The 15,540-nt window shown below is 36.1% G+C and overlaps 1 protein-coding gene across 4 annotated transcripts; it reads right to left on the bottom strand.

Moving 5' to 3' along the window:
• Window positions 1-1,103: 1,103 nt before the first annotated feature.
• LOC140973345 (peroxisomal ATPase PEX6) lies at window positions 1,104-9,765 on the bottom strand. Of its 4 annotated transcripts, none has more exons than XM_073436060.1 (16): window positions 9,365-9,765; window positions 8,506-9,138; window positions 8,156-8,399; window positions 7,884-8,025; window positions 7,498-7,636; window positions 6,757-6,948; window positions 6,151-6,423; window positions 5,831-5,902; window positions 5,396-5,482; window positions 5,162-5,284; window positions 4,949-5,059; window positions 2,263-2,301; window positions 2,015-2,136; window positions 1,790-1,934; window positions 1,471-1,548; window positions 1,104-1,365 (listed from the first exon to the last, which is right to left on the bottom strand). In XM_073436060.1, exons 1-16 carry the CDS (start codon window positions 9,635-9,637, stop codon window positions 1,270-1,272), a joined length of 2,769 nt encoding a protein of 922 aa, XP_073292161.1. In that variant the 5' UTR covers window positions 9,638-9,765; the 3' UTR covers window positions 1,104-1,269. The 4 variants fall into 4 exon arrangements, 2 of the variants coding, with proteins under 2 accessions (XP_073292161.1, XP_073292160.1); XM_073436059.1 differs by having other exon boundaries at window positions 7,498-7,681; window positions 9,365-9,764; XR_012174620.1 differs by lacking the exons at window positions 1,104-1,365; window positions 1,471-1,548 and having other exon boundaries at window positions 2,015-2,120; window positions 7,498-7,681.
• Between the last annotated feature and the right edge of the window lie 5,775 nt (window positions 9,766-15,540).

Raw genomic sequence — 15,540 nt, forward strand, 5'->3', positions numbered from 1 at the left:
AGGGATTGACTTGGTTAAATAATCACGCGTACCAAACGATAGATAAGGTGGGTTAAAAAAAATAAACCTACCTTATCACATGAACCAAATGCCCCTTGAGTAATATGATTATCATAGTATGGGAACGTGTGGCACGATGCCAAAGCTTATATATTACTAAAAACTAAGAAGTGTCATAATAGTTAAATTATTTATTTAAAATTTTCAATAAAAGAAAACCTCTAACAATTAAATAAACGGTCTTCTTTTTCCTAAAAAAAAGAAAAAAGAAAAAGTCGCCACTTTTAATATAAACCGACAATTTTCTTATGTTTCTTTTTTATGAATAAATTTGCTGAGGATCTAACTAAAATTGTTAACATATAAGCAAGTTTAAACTATTAATTAATTAAACATTTTTATAAACTTAATATTTTAAATATTATTCATGATAAAAATCTATTCATTAAAGTATTTATTTCCACATATATCCCGAGGTCACACAAACTAGGCTGTCGGTCAAATTGCTCAAGCCTACGTAAAAATTATGGTCCTTATCTATATATTGCCTGCATCATTTTCCACTTCTTTTTTGCTATTCTTTTTTTGGCTTTCAAGATTATATGCACCACCAATTCTCAAAACGGCAGGAGAAATCCACACCGTCCACTATTTTCAATGGAAGTTTCATAGACCATGAGTTTAGCCAATCTTTTCCATACTTATCCATTAATTTTTTGTCACACTAGGCTGCCAATAGCCCACGTTACCTCATCTACATACAATAACAAAAATCTATTTCCAGATGAATTAAAGTTTCAGATTTAAATTTATTTCGACTAAAAAAGGGGCAGCCATGCATTTTGTTTTCTAGTAACAGAAATAGGGCCCAAAAGTTCCTGTGAAGTGAAGCCATGCAATTGACATCCACGAGGTTCTCACTTACAGGTAAGGTAAAATGTTAGAATTCCTGTGCAGGTGGCAAAGAATATGCTTCAAGAAATGCATTTTAGGCAATAGTTTTATGTTTAGTGACTCATAACTTTGGAATATTATTTGATTCCCACCTTTATTTTATCTCATGCACTTCTGAATTCCATCTTGTATTTATCATGCATGTGAACTAAAACAGGGGACAATTTGCAATGGAATATATATTAACTATCGGTTGACTTGAAACTTTTATATATACATCAATATTTGGGAAGGTATTGAATGTTGTGGCAACTTAAACGGAGATTATTAGGATTGTTATAAAATAACAAAATATTAAAAGTACACAACACTGAGTCAGTTCATCCTCGACGGACCTTGGAATTGATCCCGCAGCAACTCATATTTCTTCAGCTCAGCCATCGAGAGGGAAGGAGAAAGTTCTCTCAAGACCTTCAAGGTGCAGAACAATGACTCAGCCACGAGTAAAGAAAGAGAAGATCGAATCAAATCAGACGATATGTGAAATCTTTGACAAGTGCAAATAGGATATCGTACCTCAATAAAATCCTCATACTCGACAACGATGGAGTCCGATAGATCATCCAAGCTTGATTTAGAGTCAGCACTTAACGCCTATAAAAATGGTTATAAAGAAACGTTCTTAATTCACTGTAAATCAATAAGACGGTATGGTAGTGCCTTTATATCTCTGGTTCTATCTGCAAACATACTTGGAAATATCAAAGGAAGAATCTGATTCCTATAATCTCTATCTTGGTCAAGTGAGAGTCAAAGGAATGTGAAAAGTTGGCAACACGATGAAATTATTACTCAGATGTCAAGTTCGAAATGATAAGACAAGCTGAGGACGTGCCTTGTTTTTTGCAGCTCGAAACCAAGCATCAGCACAAAGAGCGTACATATCAGCACCAGTAAAATTTGGAGGGCATTTCTGTGCTATCTCATATAATGACACATGCTCATGCAGTTTAAACTTCCTCGTAAGAGCTTTAAGGACCCTGAAAAAAGAGAATGGACCAACTTTAACGGAAGTATATCGAAAACATGAATTACAAAAGAATTGAAAAACAAACCAAACCTCTCCCTATACGATGCTTCTGAATTAACACCAACATAGAGGAGCTTATCAAATCTGCCTGGCCTCAGAAGTGCAGGGTCGATGAGATCTGGCCTGTTGCTAGCACCTATTATGAATAAGTCCTACAGAACCCCACAATCACAAACTAAAATGAAGTGGAAGAAGGAAAAAAAGAAGGCGAATCAACTAAAAAAAATAGAGGTGGAAAGAAAAGTAAAAAGTCACTGCAGTGAATTACTACAACAAACCTGTGAAGAATCATTCAACCCATCAATTTCTGCAAGCATCTAGACATAAATAAATCAAATTAGGCAATCACATGATTGATACAAACTATAAATATAATAAAAACTAAAATTTCATGTCATTGACTGTTATGTGTCTCTATTGCACCAATATGAAAAGTTCAAACCCGAAGGATTATTTTGCTATAATTTTTTGTAGGATTTGTTGTTATCTTATCATCTATTTAAGTTTCAATAAATAGGATCATTCTTAGAGTGAACTTTTATTTATATTAGGGTATGATTTTCTCTATTTGACTCATTGCGTTCTATTATAAACAGAGTGTGATTCTATTAATAAAATTATCAGGAAAATTATACACAATATTGTGCCATGAGATATAAGATTCTCTCCCAACGAGCCTTTAAAACTAAGAGATCGCGAGGTTATCTCAAAAAGAGCCTCAAAACTTTATCCAAAATACATTGATCATCTGATATTATGATCCAAACCTGGGACCATTGCTATTAGAGCCAATTGTTACGGAGGATTTTCACACCTTGCAGCAACAATTTGAAGCATTTATCCAGATGTACAAGGAAGATGGGCTGCAAACAAGCGTCAGCAGCAATAACTCCATGCCCAGCTGGAAGCATTATCCTTGACTATCTCTGCAACCAGAACTGAAGCAGCAGGGGGTAAGGACAAAGGCAGAAGTACTAAGGAGCTGCGTGGCTGCGAAACCACAGATGGCAGCACATTGTCACTGTCCATTGCTGCGGCTAGACCAAGTGCACAGGCAAACAAGGATGATTGAAGCTATACAAAAGGTACGGATGACCAAAAAAACAGAGAGCTGAATATTCGGAATGGGATTTTCCAAAGCACAGAGGGATGTCCGATCCACTAGGAGGGCTAAACCGATGCCAACAATTCTTTTGGCATCAATGAACACCAGAAAAAGAAAAGAGTGGATTGGCTTCTTTTTTTATCTTGAGACCAATGTCTTACTCGGTTTTTTAAAGCTGGAAAAAGATAGTCCATGGTTACAGCATGAGGAATTTAAGAACCACCTCCACCTATGCCTAACCTTTGAAATACTCCAACAGCAACAATCATTCGTGAAGAGATCCAAGTACCTACTTGCGTGGACTGAGGTTGCCTACACTTTTCACGTGGTTGAGGACAGCCATGATCTCCAAGGAGGGAGTAATATCAAGAGCCCATTACACCAATATGGAAAGTTCAAGCGCCAAAGGAGTATTTGTTGTTATCTTATCCTTTATTTAATTTTTAAATAAATAGGATCATTTCTCAGTTAGAGTTATATTTTATTTATGTTAATATAATATGATTATCTTTATTTGAATCATTGTACTCTATTATAAATAGAGTGTTACTCTATTAATAAAATTATCAGTAAAATTATTCACAATTGTCACGAGATCTCAGGTTCTCTTCCAACGAGACTTTAAAACTAAGAGATCGCGAGGTTCTCTCAAAACGAGCCTCGAGACCCTTTCAAAATACATTGATCGTCCCATAACAGGATCCAAACCTGAGACCATAACAGGTTGGTATCAGAGCCAGTCGTCATTGGGGGGGATTCCAAGCACTATAACAATATGCACTATAACAACAATTTGAAGCTTTTGTAAAGCTGCATCAAGTATTCTAAAGAGTTATTACCGAGGTATTCTCAATCAGCGAAGCCTCACTCGAGGGCCCCATAAAGGGCCTCCCCCTAGCTGCATGGCAGCCAATGGAAAAAGGCAGCAAGATCTTGATCAATTGGAGGAGATATCAAAATGTCTGTCAACCATATGATTGGAAGAAGATCGGGGGCAAAGACAACAGCAATCAACGGGGCGCACCGACCAACATTTTGAATGACATCGCAACAGCGAGGACGACTTATCAAGAGTACCTCAAAATTTGAAGCTAGATTTTCCCCGGTACAATAGCCAATCAGACTTGATGAGATATCTTAGTCAATGTGAAAATTTTTTTCGACACCAACACGGACCGGAGAAAGACAAGGAAGTGTTGACCTCTTTCCACTTTAAGTGCGACGGTGAGCCCTGGTTCCTCAAATGGTAACGAGATTGTCCAAAGTTAAAGTGGGAAGAATTTAAGAATTACCGCATTTGCGCTTAATCCTTGAGATACTCCTACACGATTGTTCTTGAAGTGGTGGAGAATTTTTCAGAATAGAAAGAGAGCAGCAACAATTTGAAGATCCCGGAATCTCTCTTTTTCTTGCTTGTAACGATTTCCAAGGGGAGACAGATGTAATGGGCAAGAATTAAGGACAAACTGCTAAAATCAAGGATGAAATGGTGGAAGATTCAGAAATAAGGAATTAGTTAGAAGGATTTTTTTCTTTTTTTAATATTGCATGCATTCTAGCCATGGATAGGGGAATTACGGCATATTTCTTGTAGGGAAATTAATTGTCTTCCTTGTATTTAAATAACTATTGTTGCAAGGAATAAGAATATCCAGAATTCTAAATCAAATAGTAAATGTGAGATCGGTCTCAAAACGAGCCTTGAAACCCTATCCAAAATACATTGATCATTCCATAACATGACCTAAACCTGGGACCATGACAAACTGATGTTAGTCTTGGTCTCATTAGGACATTTTCTTCTTACGTTAGGTCTGGGAATTCCAATTATGTTCCAAAAGGATTGTTATTATCCTTACCTGAGAAACAACTCTGTCCATAACACCCCCAGAATCTCCAGAAGCACCTCGGGCTGGGGCAAGAGAGTCTAGTTCGTCAAAAAATATAACACAAGGGCGAGCTGTTCTGGCCTAAAAAAATAAGGTCGAATTCAACAAAACAGTTCTTAATTTGAACCTGAATATTTTGTGTAGTTAAGGTGCACCTGAGGATAGAAAAAGAGCACTTTCTACCTTCTGAAAAATGTCTCGGATGTTTTTCTCTGACTCTCCAATGTACATGTTTATCAATTCAGGTCCTTTCACACTCAGAAAGTTCAAGGAACATTCTGTGGCAACAGCTTTTGCCAGTAATGTCTGAAAATAGCACCAGAAAAAATTATAGTACCGGATTCTAATCTAAGAATTTATAAGTCTATCAGATACATCATGATGGAAAAAATTGGGGATGTTCAAAGCAGAACCTACCTTTCCAGTCCCTGGAGGACCATAAAGAAGAACCCCTGATCGTTTACGCAAACCAGACGAAAATAAATCCTTATGAAGAAGAGGAAGCTGGCAATATAAATCCAAAACACTAAGTATCAAAACAAGCTAAAGGATCGAGTAAAAGGAAGTCCAAAACATGCTCGGCCGGAGAGTAAGTTTTCATGAAGAGTCAATGTGATGGTCATTTTACTAGTCAATAATGGTCATTCATCTGAAAATAAGGAATGGGAAGTAAATTTGCCACCCTTACCAGTTGAAAGCAGACAGTCTCAATTTTAGTAAGATAGAATTTTATTGAATAGTCAAGAAATATCTTTTGGATCAACTACCTTACAAAACAGGACATAACCTCTATATATTCTTAGAAGTCAAAGACTCAAAATGATGTACATGTTTCCAGTGACTGTTTTTTACCTGAACGGTGTCCAGAATTGATTTTTTAACGTCCTCAAGTCCACCAACATCTTCCCATTTGATGTTCGGTACCTATAGTAGGATCATCAAAGATAACTAGGATTATTCCACATGGAAAATGGAAGAGTGTCTCAAAGAATAAATTATATCTCTTTGAAACAAATGAATTGCAGACAAAGGTAAGACCTAAGAGAGCTCCAATTTTCAACAGAGAAGCTCATTTTTTGTGGTGAAGTTGTTATCAAAAGCATATCACCCGCGATCTAGAAATACAATATCTGAACTATCAAAAGTTCTCATTAAGACCTTGTCTGGTTCACCTTTGGAGTACCGAGAGCTGATGCATTTCTTCTTTTGGATTGTTCCAAAGCTTTGGTTAAGTTGTCTTTCCCAAGCCCTAAATGTGCAGCACTTATCTTTTTGTCATCTTCAATCAAATTGGACTCAGATGTTCTCTCTTCCAACCCAGAGTCTGCCATCCCCACCTCAGATATTAAATTTGCACCTGCATCTGCAATTAGAGCTCGCAAATCTCTGGGCATGAAACCAGACGTCTGTCCAACTATATCTTTTATCATCTTCTCGACAGAGATCTGCAGTATGAAATGATGCAAACAATAAAAATCAAAACCTCAAAACAAAAGGTTGTTACACAGCAACAAAAGCATTGAAATGACATCGCTCTTATTCAAGTATCTACTTCTAGTGGCTAAATTATTAAATTCGGCTAGATAAGTACAACAAGCACCTTCAGCATAATAGTACAAAAAACATACTCAGGGTAAGTAAAATGTTAAGATCACTTTAATCATTTTATAAGACCATTGCAGAGAGAATAAAGGCAAGCAAAATGGTATCGACTAAAATCATCAGGGTATGCGTAGACGTCACTGCAAAAACCAGGGGAGAAAAATAAAATAACATACATCTGGATTCGACTGGAAAACACTCTGAAGGGACTGAGACAGCAATTGCAACCTTTGTTTTTCACTGAGAGCTCCCATTTTTATTTCATGACTGAAACAGCGCCTAATAGTTGGAGGAAGACCTTCTGAACTATCTGCAGCAGCTATCAAGATTACTGGATGACAGTTTATCGTTTCATCAATTTTTAAATGCTGGACAAAAGAAACAAGAGAATGTTATAATCATTTCTTCCATAGTCATTAGCTACATGCTGCATATGAAAGGTTTGCATTTCCATCCTGAGGTATTTATCCAAAAAAATAAGATCAAGCAACCGATAATATTTCAGAATGTAACTCAAAACACAAATGCATTGAGTTGGAGTTCAAAAATGGATATAAAGCGATGAAGGTTTCTAATGAACAAAATAAGTTGGCTAAATCTGCTCTGAAGGAGGCTCTAGAAAAAAAATTTCAGCATTTTACACTTGATCTTTTGCTTAATATATGCCCTACAATGCGAGTGTAACAGAAAGCATCAGAACTTTTAGTTCTGAATACTGTTTATAGTAACTGTTGCTTCTTTATTTTATATAAGATATATTGGTTGAAAAGGGGGAAATCAAAATAAACAAAGAAGCTATCATCGACCATGACATCAAATCTGATTAGAAGCAATTAATACTTGTGCGGTAGAGAAAAAGGCTATTGCACATAAGAGAGAAAATAAAGTGATATACACTCGATAACTAGCAAGCTTACAGAATCATCAGGTGAGTTTTCTTCAAAGTAGCCATATTCATCCTCGTTAAATGGCTCTGTAAACTGCTTAATAACAGATGCAACTTCTGAGTTAACACCAACTTGCTCATGAGATGACACATCTTGAGAGGTCGGTTTGCTGAAAACCTCAAAATGTCGAAGAAGAAGAATGGTTGGACGATATCTACAATAGTAATAGCATGTAAAAAATACGAGGAATTTGAATAGAAGAAAACAGAAATATCACCAGCTCAGAAGAGATAAGAACGGACGCATACAGAGCAAGGATTTAGCCAATGCCCCATTTCACCAAAACCCCATGCAAGAAAATGAAAACAGAAAGGAACTATAGCTTAACGTTCAACACCATAACAGTATCAGAATACCTGCTGGCTACATCGAAGGCTTCAGCCAGAGCAACTGATGTTTTGTTTTCAGAAGATGTCATGAAATTATGACAACTATATTCCACCACATGCAAACCCAGTTGATGAGCAACGTATCTGATCACAGTCCTTTTCCCACAACCTGCAATTAGCTTCGGGATCAGCACAAGATAGCAAATTCAGATGTTACTTCACAAATTAATTTATTCTGAGGGACTATGATAAGTACAAGGACATTTTCAAACAACCAGAGCTAAAAGTTAATAACAGACCAGGAAGACCATGCAATAGGATAGCAATCCTGAATTTTGATAAAAGTCGCGATGGACACAATGTCGGTGCAAGTATGGAGGCTAAAGTCTGCACTGTATCCTCTTGTAAAGGTGAAAAACCTTTTGTTTGTGAAATTAAAGGATCTGGAGGAACAGCAGAAGAGACGGCCCCTCCTAGAACAAGAGCAGTTCGAGTACGATTGACTCTCAGAACAGGTTCCTCTAATGGTTCCATAGCTACAACCTGAAAACCGGTAAAATATCTAATACATGATCAGGAATCCTCAAGACACTCTTGAGATGTGTAGAACACGTAACAGCGTATGCAGCGCATGCATAAAATAATTGACCTTGAAGTATATTAAATCATCACCACCATTCAACATCTTTTGGTTGCAGGAGATGCACAACTCTGATTTACAGCTCCACCGTGCACATATAGTAAAGAGATCACCTCTAGAAAGAAATCTGTCAACAGAAAAGTACGCATTTAAAGCCACATCGATCAACTCTTGACGATCTATTGCTTCAACTGATGAACTAGTTTTAAGACTTTCAAGGGTGCCACACTTTGGTATCTTTACAAAAGATGCTCTCAAGTGTGAGGCATACTTAGGTAACTGCACCCAAGGTTCAAGTCCTATGGTAATAAAAGACTCATGTACTTTCCCAATCTCTTCACCATCCCTTTTTACGTCAACCAAAGATGACAAAGTCTCCATGCCTTGCTGCACAATAGATTTTAAGCATGAATGGTGCAAGTTCAAGTTAAATGCTAGGGTCGGAGATAAAAAAGCCACTCCAGGATCCAAAGTTGCTGACTGAATTCGAGGGTAGGAGTATGATGGAAAGATCACCATCGTCCTCGTAGACTGCGAGCAGAGTGAACCATTACCCGACAAGTTTTCATCAGCATTGGGAGGGTCCAAAGCAACAGCTTGCCCAATTCTACTGATGTTCGCATCAGAATTCTTGATACGTATCTACACATAATCGAAAGGCAAAGAATTTTTTTTAAAACAACTCATCAACCATCTGTTTTCCTCTATACCAAAAAGAACACCAGATTTTAAAAGAAAAAAATGAGAACACGACATGCCACCAAACTTGAGACAGGGGAATATTTGCTTTGGCAAAGTAACTTCACAATCTGTCCAAATAAACATCACCAAGTAGCCGTAAAACACAAAAATGGCGTAAATCCATTACCAGCGATCCTGAAGTAATGGATAATCTTTTAAGCAGAGAAGCGGACAACCCAACCAATGAAGAATCATCGAGTGTAGGCAAATCTACAGTTGCGTCCTTGGAGAGTCTAAGAATTCCAGCAGTTACTTGCAGGCCGGCCGCCAATGGATATGGGGCGATCCGGTGACTTCCTGCGGCTTCTTCATCAATGTGTTTAGAAGGATTGAGCAAGGAATTAACAAGTGCTTCAGTGGAAGCAAGCACCAAGGGCTTCCTCCTCCTGCTCTCCACCATCACTCGCACAAAACCCTAAGCCTTCATCTATCGGATATTTAGCAATTCAAGGCCGTCTGCGAATGGCGTCAGCACTTCGAGTTCCGGCAGCTTTTTCCCCGACACAATGAGACCACTAAATTGCCGTATGTCCCTTATTTATTAATGTATATCAATTGGGTACTTTATGTTGAAAAATTATTTAAAAATGTGAAAAATATTTGTGTTGAAAATGTGAATGTTGAATGTTGAAAATTATGTAAAATTAGGTGTTGAATATTGAAAATTAGTGTGTGATGATGTAGGTAATGATGTATTTTATTTTTGGATTATTTGTAAAAATTTTCTATAAATAGATCTCTCATTTGTGAAGAAAATCACAATTGAGTTGAGAGAAAAATATTATAAAGTGTGTAGTGTGATAATTTTGAGAGTTTGAGATTTTTACTTTTTTACCGTAAATTTTTACTTTTTCACAACACGTTATCAGCACGAAGCTCTAAAAGTCCTCCATATTTTTCCAAGCTCCGAACAGAAGAAAAAGGTAACAAAAGTAATAATATTTATTTTACTGTTATTTATTTATTGTTTATATATGTAATATATAATATAATGTTATTGTTAGAAATAATAAAAATAATTTTTTCAAAAACTTGTTATAAATCCTGGGAGGATGTTAAGACGACATCCCACACTCCCGGTAAGGGATACGACAAGTATAAAAGCCTATAAGGTTTTTTAAACAAAATAACTTATGACACCTAATTATAATAATGTGATATGATATACATAATTATTTAAATATGACTAATATTATATACACCATATTATTACCATAAAATTATACAAATACATACATTTATTTTCTTATACACCAACGGTAATAAACGGTAACAAAACGGCTAGTTTTTGCTCTATAAATACAATCTCACAAATACATTCAATCACTCCAACTTTCTCTTCTTCTCTAAAAATTATTCTTCATCAAATTTTCGAAGAAAAAAAGAAGATGGCTTTCACGAGGTTATTTTTAATTATTTTGGTTATCATACTCACCAGTCTTGTATTTATCGGAGAATATCCTCCTCGTGTGTTTTCTTTATTTTTACGAATACTTGTACTTGTTGTTTATCCATTACTTTGTATTGCAATATTCATTAACTAATAAAATGCATCGTAATTTTTAGTACCACCATGGCAAACTTGGCAAAGCTCGAATTCATCGCTCTTGATATTACTGGGAAAAACTATATGCCATGGACTCTTGATGTAGAAATGCATCTTGAGTCATTGGGTCTAAGCGAGACCATTAAAGAAAATGGTATATCTTCATCACAAGAAAAAGCAAAAGCTATAATATTTTTACGACGACACCTTGATGAAGGTTTAAAATGTGAATATCTCATCGAAAAAGATCCCATGGCTCTGTGGAAAGGATTAAAAGAGAGATTTGAACATATAAGGGAAGTTATACTTCCGACCGCCCGTGATGAATGGAATATGTTAAGATTCCAAGACTTTAAAAAAGTCAGTGATTACAATTCAGCGATGTATAGAATAATCTCGCAGTTAAAATTTTGTGGACATGAGGTTACAGAATCGGAAATGCTTGAAAAAACATTTTCCACGTTTCACGCATCAAATATAACACTACAGCAACAATATAGAGTGCGTGGATTTGCGAGATATTCTGAACTCATCGCCTGTCTTCTTGTGGCGGAAAAGAACAACGAGCTATTAATGAGAAATCATCAGTCCCGACCCACTGGATCAACAGCATTTCCAGAAGTAAATGCTGTAAGCAAAAATGAATTTAAACCTGGAAACCAAAATCAAAGTTACAGACAAGATTTTGGTCGAGGACAAAATCGAGGTCGTGGTCGTGGTCGTGGACGTGGACGTGGACGTGGAAGTGGTCGTGGTCGTGGACGCGGCCGTGGTTTTGAAAATAATCGAGATAGTTATTTCTATAACTCATCTCAAAAGAACGTCCCAAACCACCCACCGAAAAGGCATCAAGAGAATATGAGTGTTAATGAGAATCACTCAAAAAGATTTGAAAGTTCTTGTTTCAGATGTGGTACTCCAGGACATTGGTCCCGTATTTGTCGAGCCCCTGAGCACCTTTGTAAACTTTATAAAGAATCAATAAAGGGGAAAGAAAAGGAGACCAACTTTACTGAACACAGTGAACCTTTGAGTGGTTCAACTCATTTTGATGCTGGAGATTTTCTGATTGATTTCTCAGATAATGATCAATTTGATGGTGGAATAAATATGTAAAATATTTTATTTTTTATGTATTCGTATGATAATGTTTTATAGTGTGTTATATTGTATTGTATTTTATTGTCAATAATTTTATTTCATTGCATATTTTTTTGAAGTTCAAATATGGAAAATGCTACGAACCAAGCTGAAGTTTGCATACCTGATAGTGGTACAACGCACACTATCCTCCGAGATAAAAGATATTTCTTGGAACTAAAACCAACAAAAACAACGGTGAATACAATATCAGGTCCTGTAGACTTGATTAAAGGATGTGGTAAAGCACAATTTTTGTTACCTAATGGTACAAAATTTTTGATCAATGATGCTTTATATTCACCACAATCGAAAAGAAATTTGTTGAGTTTTAATGATATATATTCCCATGGGTATGATACTCAAACAATGAATGAAGGGAATGAGAAATATATGTGTCTTACCACATATAAATCAGGAAAGAAATATGTGATTGAAAAACTACCAATGCTCCCTACTGGATTGCATTATACACATATACGTCCCATTGAATCAAACATGGTAATTGATAATTCTTCAATATTAACCAATTGGCATGATCGATTAGGACATCCTGGTTCAACAATGATGCGAAGAATTATAGAAAATACACATGGTCATCCATTGAAAGACCAGAAGATCTTTCAGAATAATAAGTTTCAATGTAAAGCATGTTCTCTTGGAAAACTTATTATAAGACCATCACCAGCCAAAATCCAAACTGAATCACCAATGTTTCTTGAACGTATTCAGGGTGATATTTGTGGACCAATCCATCCACCATGTGGACCATTCAGATACTTTATGGTATTGATTGATGCCTCCAGCAGATGGTCACATGTATGTTTATTGTCAACTCGAAATGTTGCATTTGCAAGATTACTTGCTCAAATAATAAAATTGAGGAATCAATTTCCCGATTATACAATCAAGAAAATTAGACTTGATAATGCTGGTGAATTTACTTCCCAGACTTTCAATGATTATTGTATGTCTATGGGAATCATTGTTGAGCATCCTGTTGCTCATGTACATACTCAAAATGGATTGGCTGAATCATTGATTAAACGTCTGCAAATGATTGCTAGACCAATGATTATGAAAACAAAGCTCCCTATTTCTATATGGGGACATGCAATTTTACATGCTGCTTCATTAATTCGCATCAGACCAAGTGCATATCATAAATACTCCCCATTGCAGCTTGCATTTGGTAAAGAACCAGACATTTCTCATCTGAGAATTTTTGGATGTATGGTGTATGTGCCTATTGCACCACCTCAACGAAAGAAAATGGGACCTCAAAGAAAGATTGGAATTTATATTGGTTATGATAGTCCATCGATCATTCGATATCTTGAACCACAGACAGGCGACGTGTTCACAGCACGTTTTGCTGATTGTCATTTTAATGAGGAAATCTTCCCAATGTTAGGGGGAGAACAGAAACATACCGAAAAAGAAATTACATGGTATGTATCATCATTGTTACATCTGGATCCAAGAACAAAACAATGTGAAAAAGATGTACAGCAAATTGTGCACTTGCAAAGAATAGCAAATCAAATACCAGATGCATTTGCAGACACAAAAGGGGTAACTAAATCATATATACATGCTGCAAATGCCCCTGCTCGAATTGAAATTCCGAAGAAACAAATTGAAGATAGTCATGATGTCATTAAACGCCTGAAGCGTGGAAGGCCAGTTGGTTCCAAGGATAAAAATCCTCGAAAAAGAAAATTCATAGAGAAACACAATGATCACAAAATAGAGAATGATGTTCCTGAAGAAACACATAATGATCACAAAATAGAGAATGATGTTCCTGAAGAAACACATGATGATGAAAATGTTTTGTCAGAACCACAAACTGACGAGAATCATGAAATCTCTATCAATTATATTAATACTGGAAAAATATGGAACCGAAAAGATATAGAAGAAATTGATGATATATTTTCTTATAATGTGGCAATCGACATCATAAATGATAATGAAGATCATGAACCAAAATCTTTTGGTGAATGTAAAAATCGGCAGGATTGGATAAAATGGAAAGATGCCATCCAGGTTGAATTGGATTCGCTAAATAAACGTAATGTTTTTGGACCTATAGTCCTTACACCTGAAGGTGTAAAACCTGTTGGATACAAATGGGTTTTTATTCGAAAGCGAAATGAGAAAAATGAAATAGTAAGATATAAAGCTCGACTTGTTGCACAAGGTTTTTCTCAAAGGCCTGGAATTGATTATGAAGAAACGTATTCTCCTGTGATGGATGCAATTACGTTTCGGTATTTGATTAGCTTGGCAGTATCTGAAAATTTAGAAATGCGTCTTATGGATGTTGTTACAGCCTACTTATATGGATCACTTGATAGTAATATATATATGAAAATCCCTGAAGGATTTAAGATGCCTGAAGCACAAAGTTCAAAACCCAGAGAATGTTATTCTGTGAAATTACTAAGATCATTATATGGGTTGAAGCAATCCGGCAGAATGTGGTATAATAGGCTAAGTGATCACTTGATGAAAAAGGGATATGTAAATAATTCAATATGCCCTTGTGTTTTCATTAAGAAAACAACATCCGGATGCGTAATTATTGCTGTATATGTTGATGATTTAAACATCATTGGAACAAATAAGGAAATTCAAGAAGTTGTGTCATACTTGAAAGAAGAATTTGAAATGAAGGATCTTGGAAAAACCAAGTATTGTCTGGGTTTACAAATTGAACAAAAAGAATGTGGAATATTTGTTCACCAGACAAATTATACAGAAAAGATCCTTAAACGTTTTAATATGGACAAATCAAATCCTTTAAGTACTCCAATGGTTGTTAGATCATTAAACATAGAAAAGGATCCATTCCGTCCATGTGAAGATGATGAAGATATTCTTGGTCCAGAAGTACCATATCTAAGTGCTATCGGTGCCCTTATGTATCTTACAAATTGTACAAGGCCTGATATATCTTTTGCCGTAAATTTATTGGCAAGATTTAGCACATATCCAACAAAGAGACATTGGAACGGAATTAAACATATATTCCGTTATCTACGAGGAACGACAGACTTGGGACTTTTGTATTCAAAAGATGCTAATCCAAGTATAATTGGTTATGCCGATGCTGGATACTTATCTGATCCACACAAAGCACGTTCTCAAACTGGATATGTATTTACTCGTGGAGGCACTGCAATTTCTTGGCGTTCACAGAAACAAACACTTGTAACAACTTCATCAAATCATGCCGAGATTATTGCACTACATGAAGCAAGCCGTGAATGTGTGTGGTTAAAATCAATGACTCAACATATCCAAATCTCATGCGGATTATCATTCGACGAGAAGCCTGTGATACTATATGAAGATAATGCTGCATGTGTTGCTCAAATGAAAGAAGGATACATAAAAAGCGACAGAACTAAACATATTCCTCCTAAGTTCTTCGCATTCACCAAGGAGCTTGAGAAGAATAAATGTATTGATGTTCGTCACATTCAATCAAGTGAAAACTCATCAGATCTCTTCACAAAGGCACTTCCTACGACAATATTCAGAAAGCACATATATAATATTGGGATGCGCAATCTACGAAATTTGTGAAGAATTGTTCGTGTCAACAT

Source organism: Primulina huaijiensis, chromosome 3 (genome assembly GCF_012295235.1).
Source record: "Primulina huaijiensis isolate GDHJ02 chromosome 3, ASM1229523v2, whole genome shotgun sequence".
NCBI classification, from domain to species: domain Eukaryota; kingdom Viridiplantae; phylum Streptophyta; class Magnoliopsida; order Lamiales; family Gesneriaceae; genus Primulina; species Primulina huaijiensis.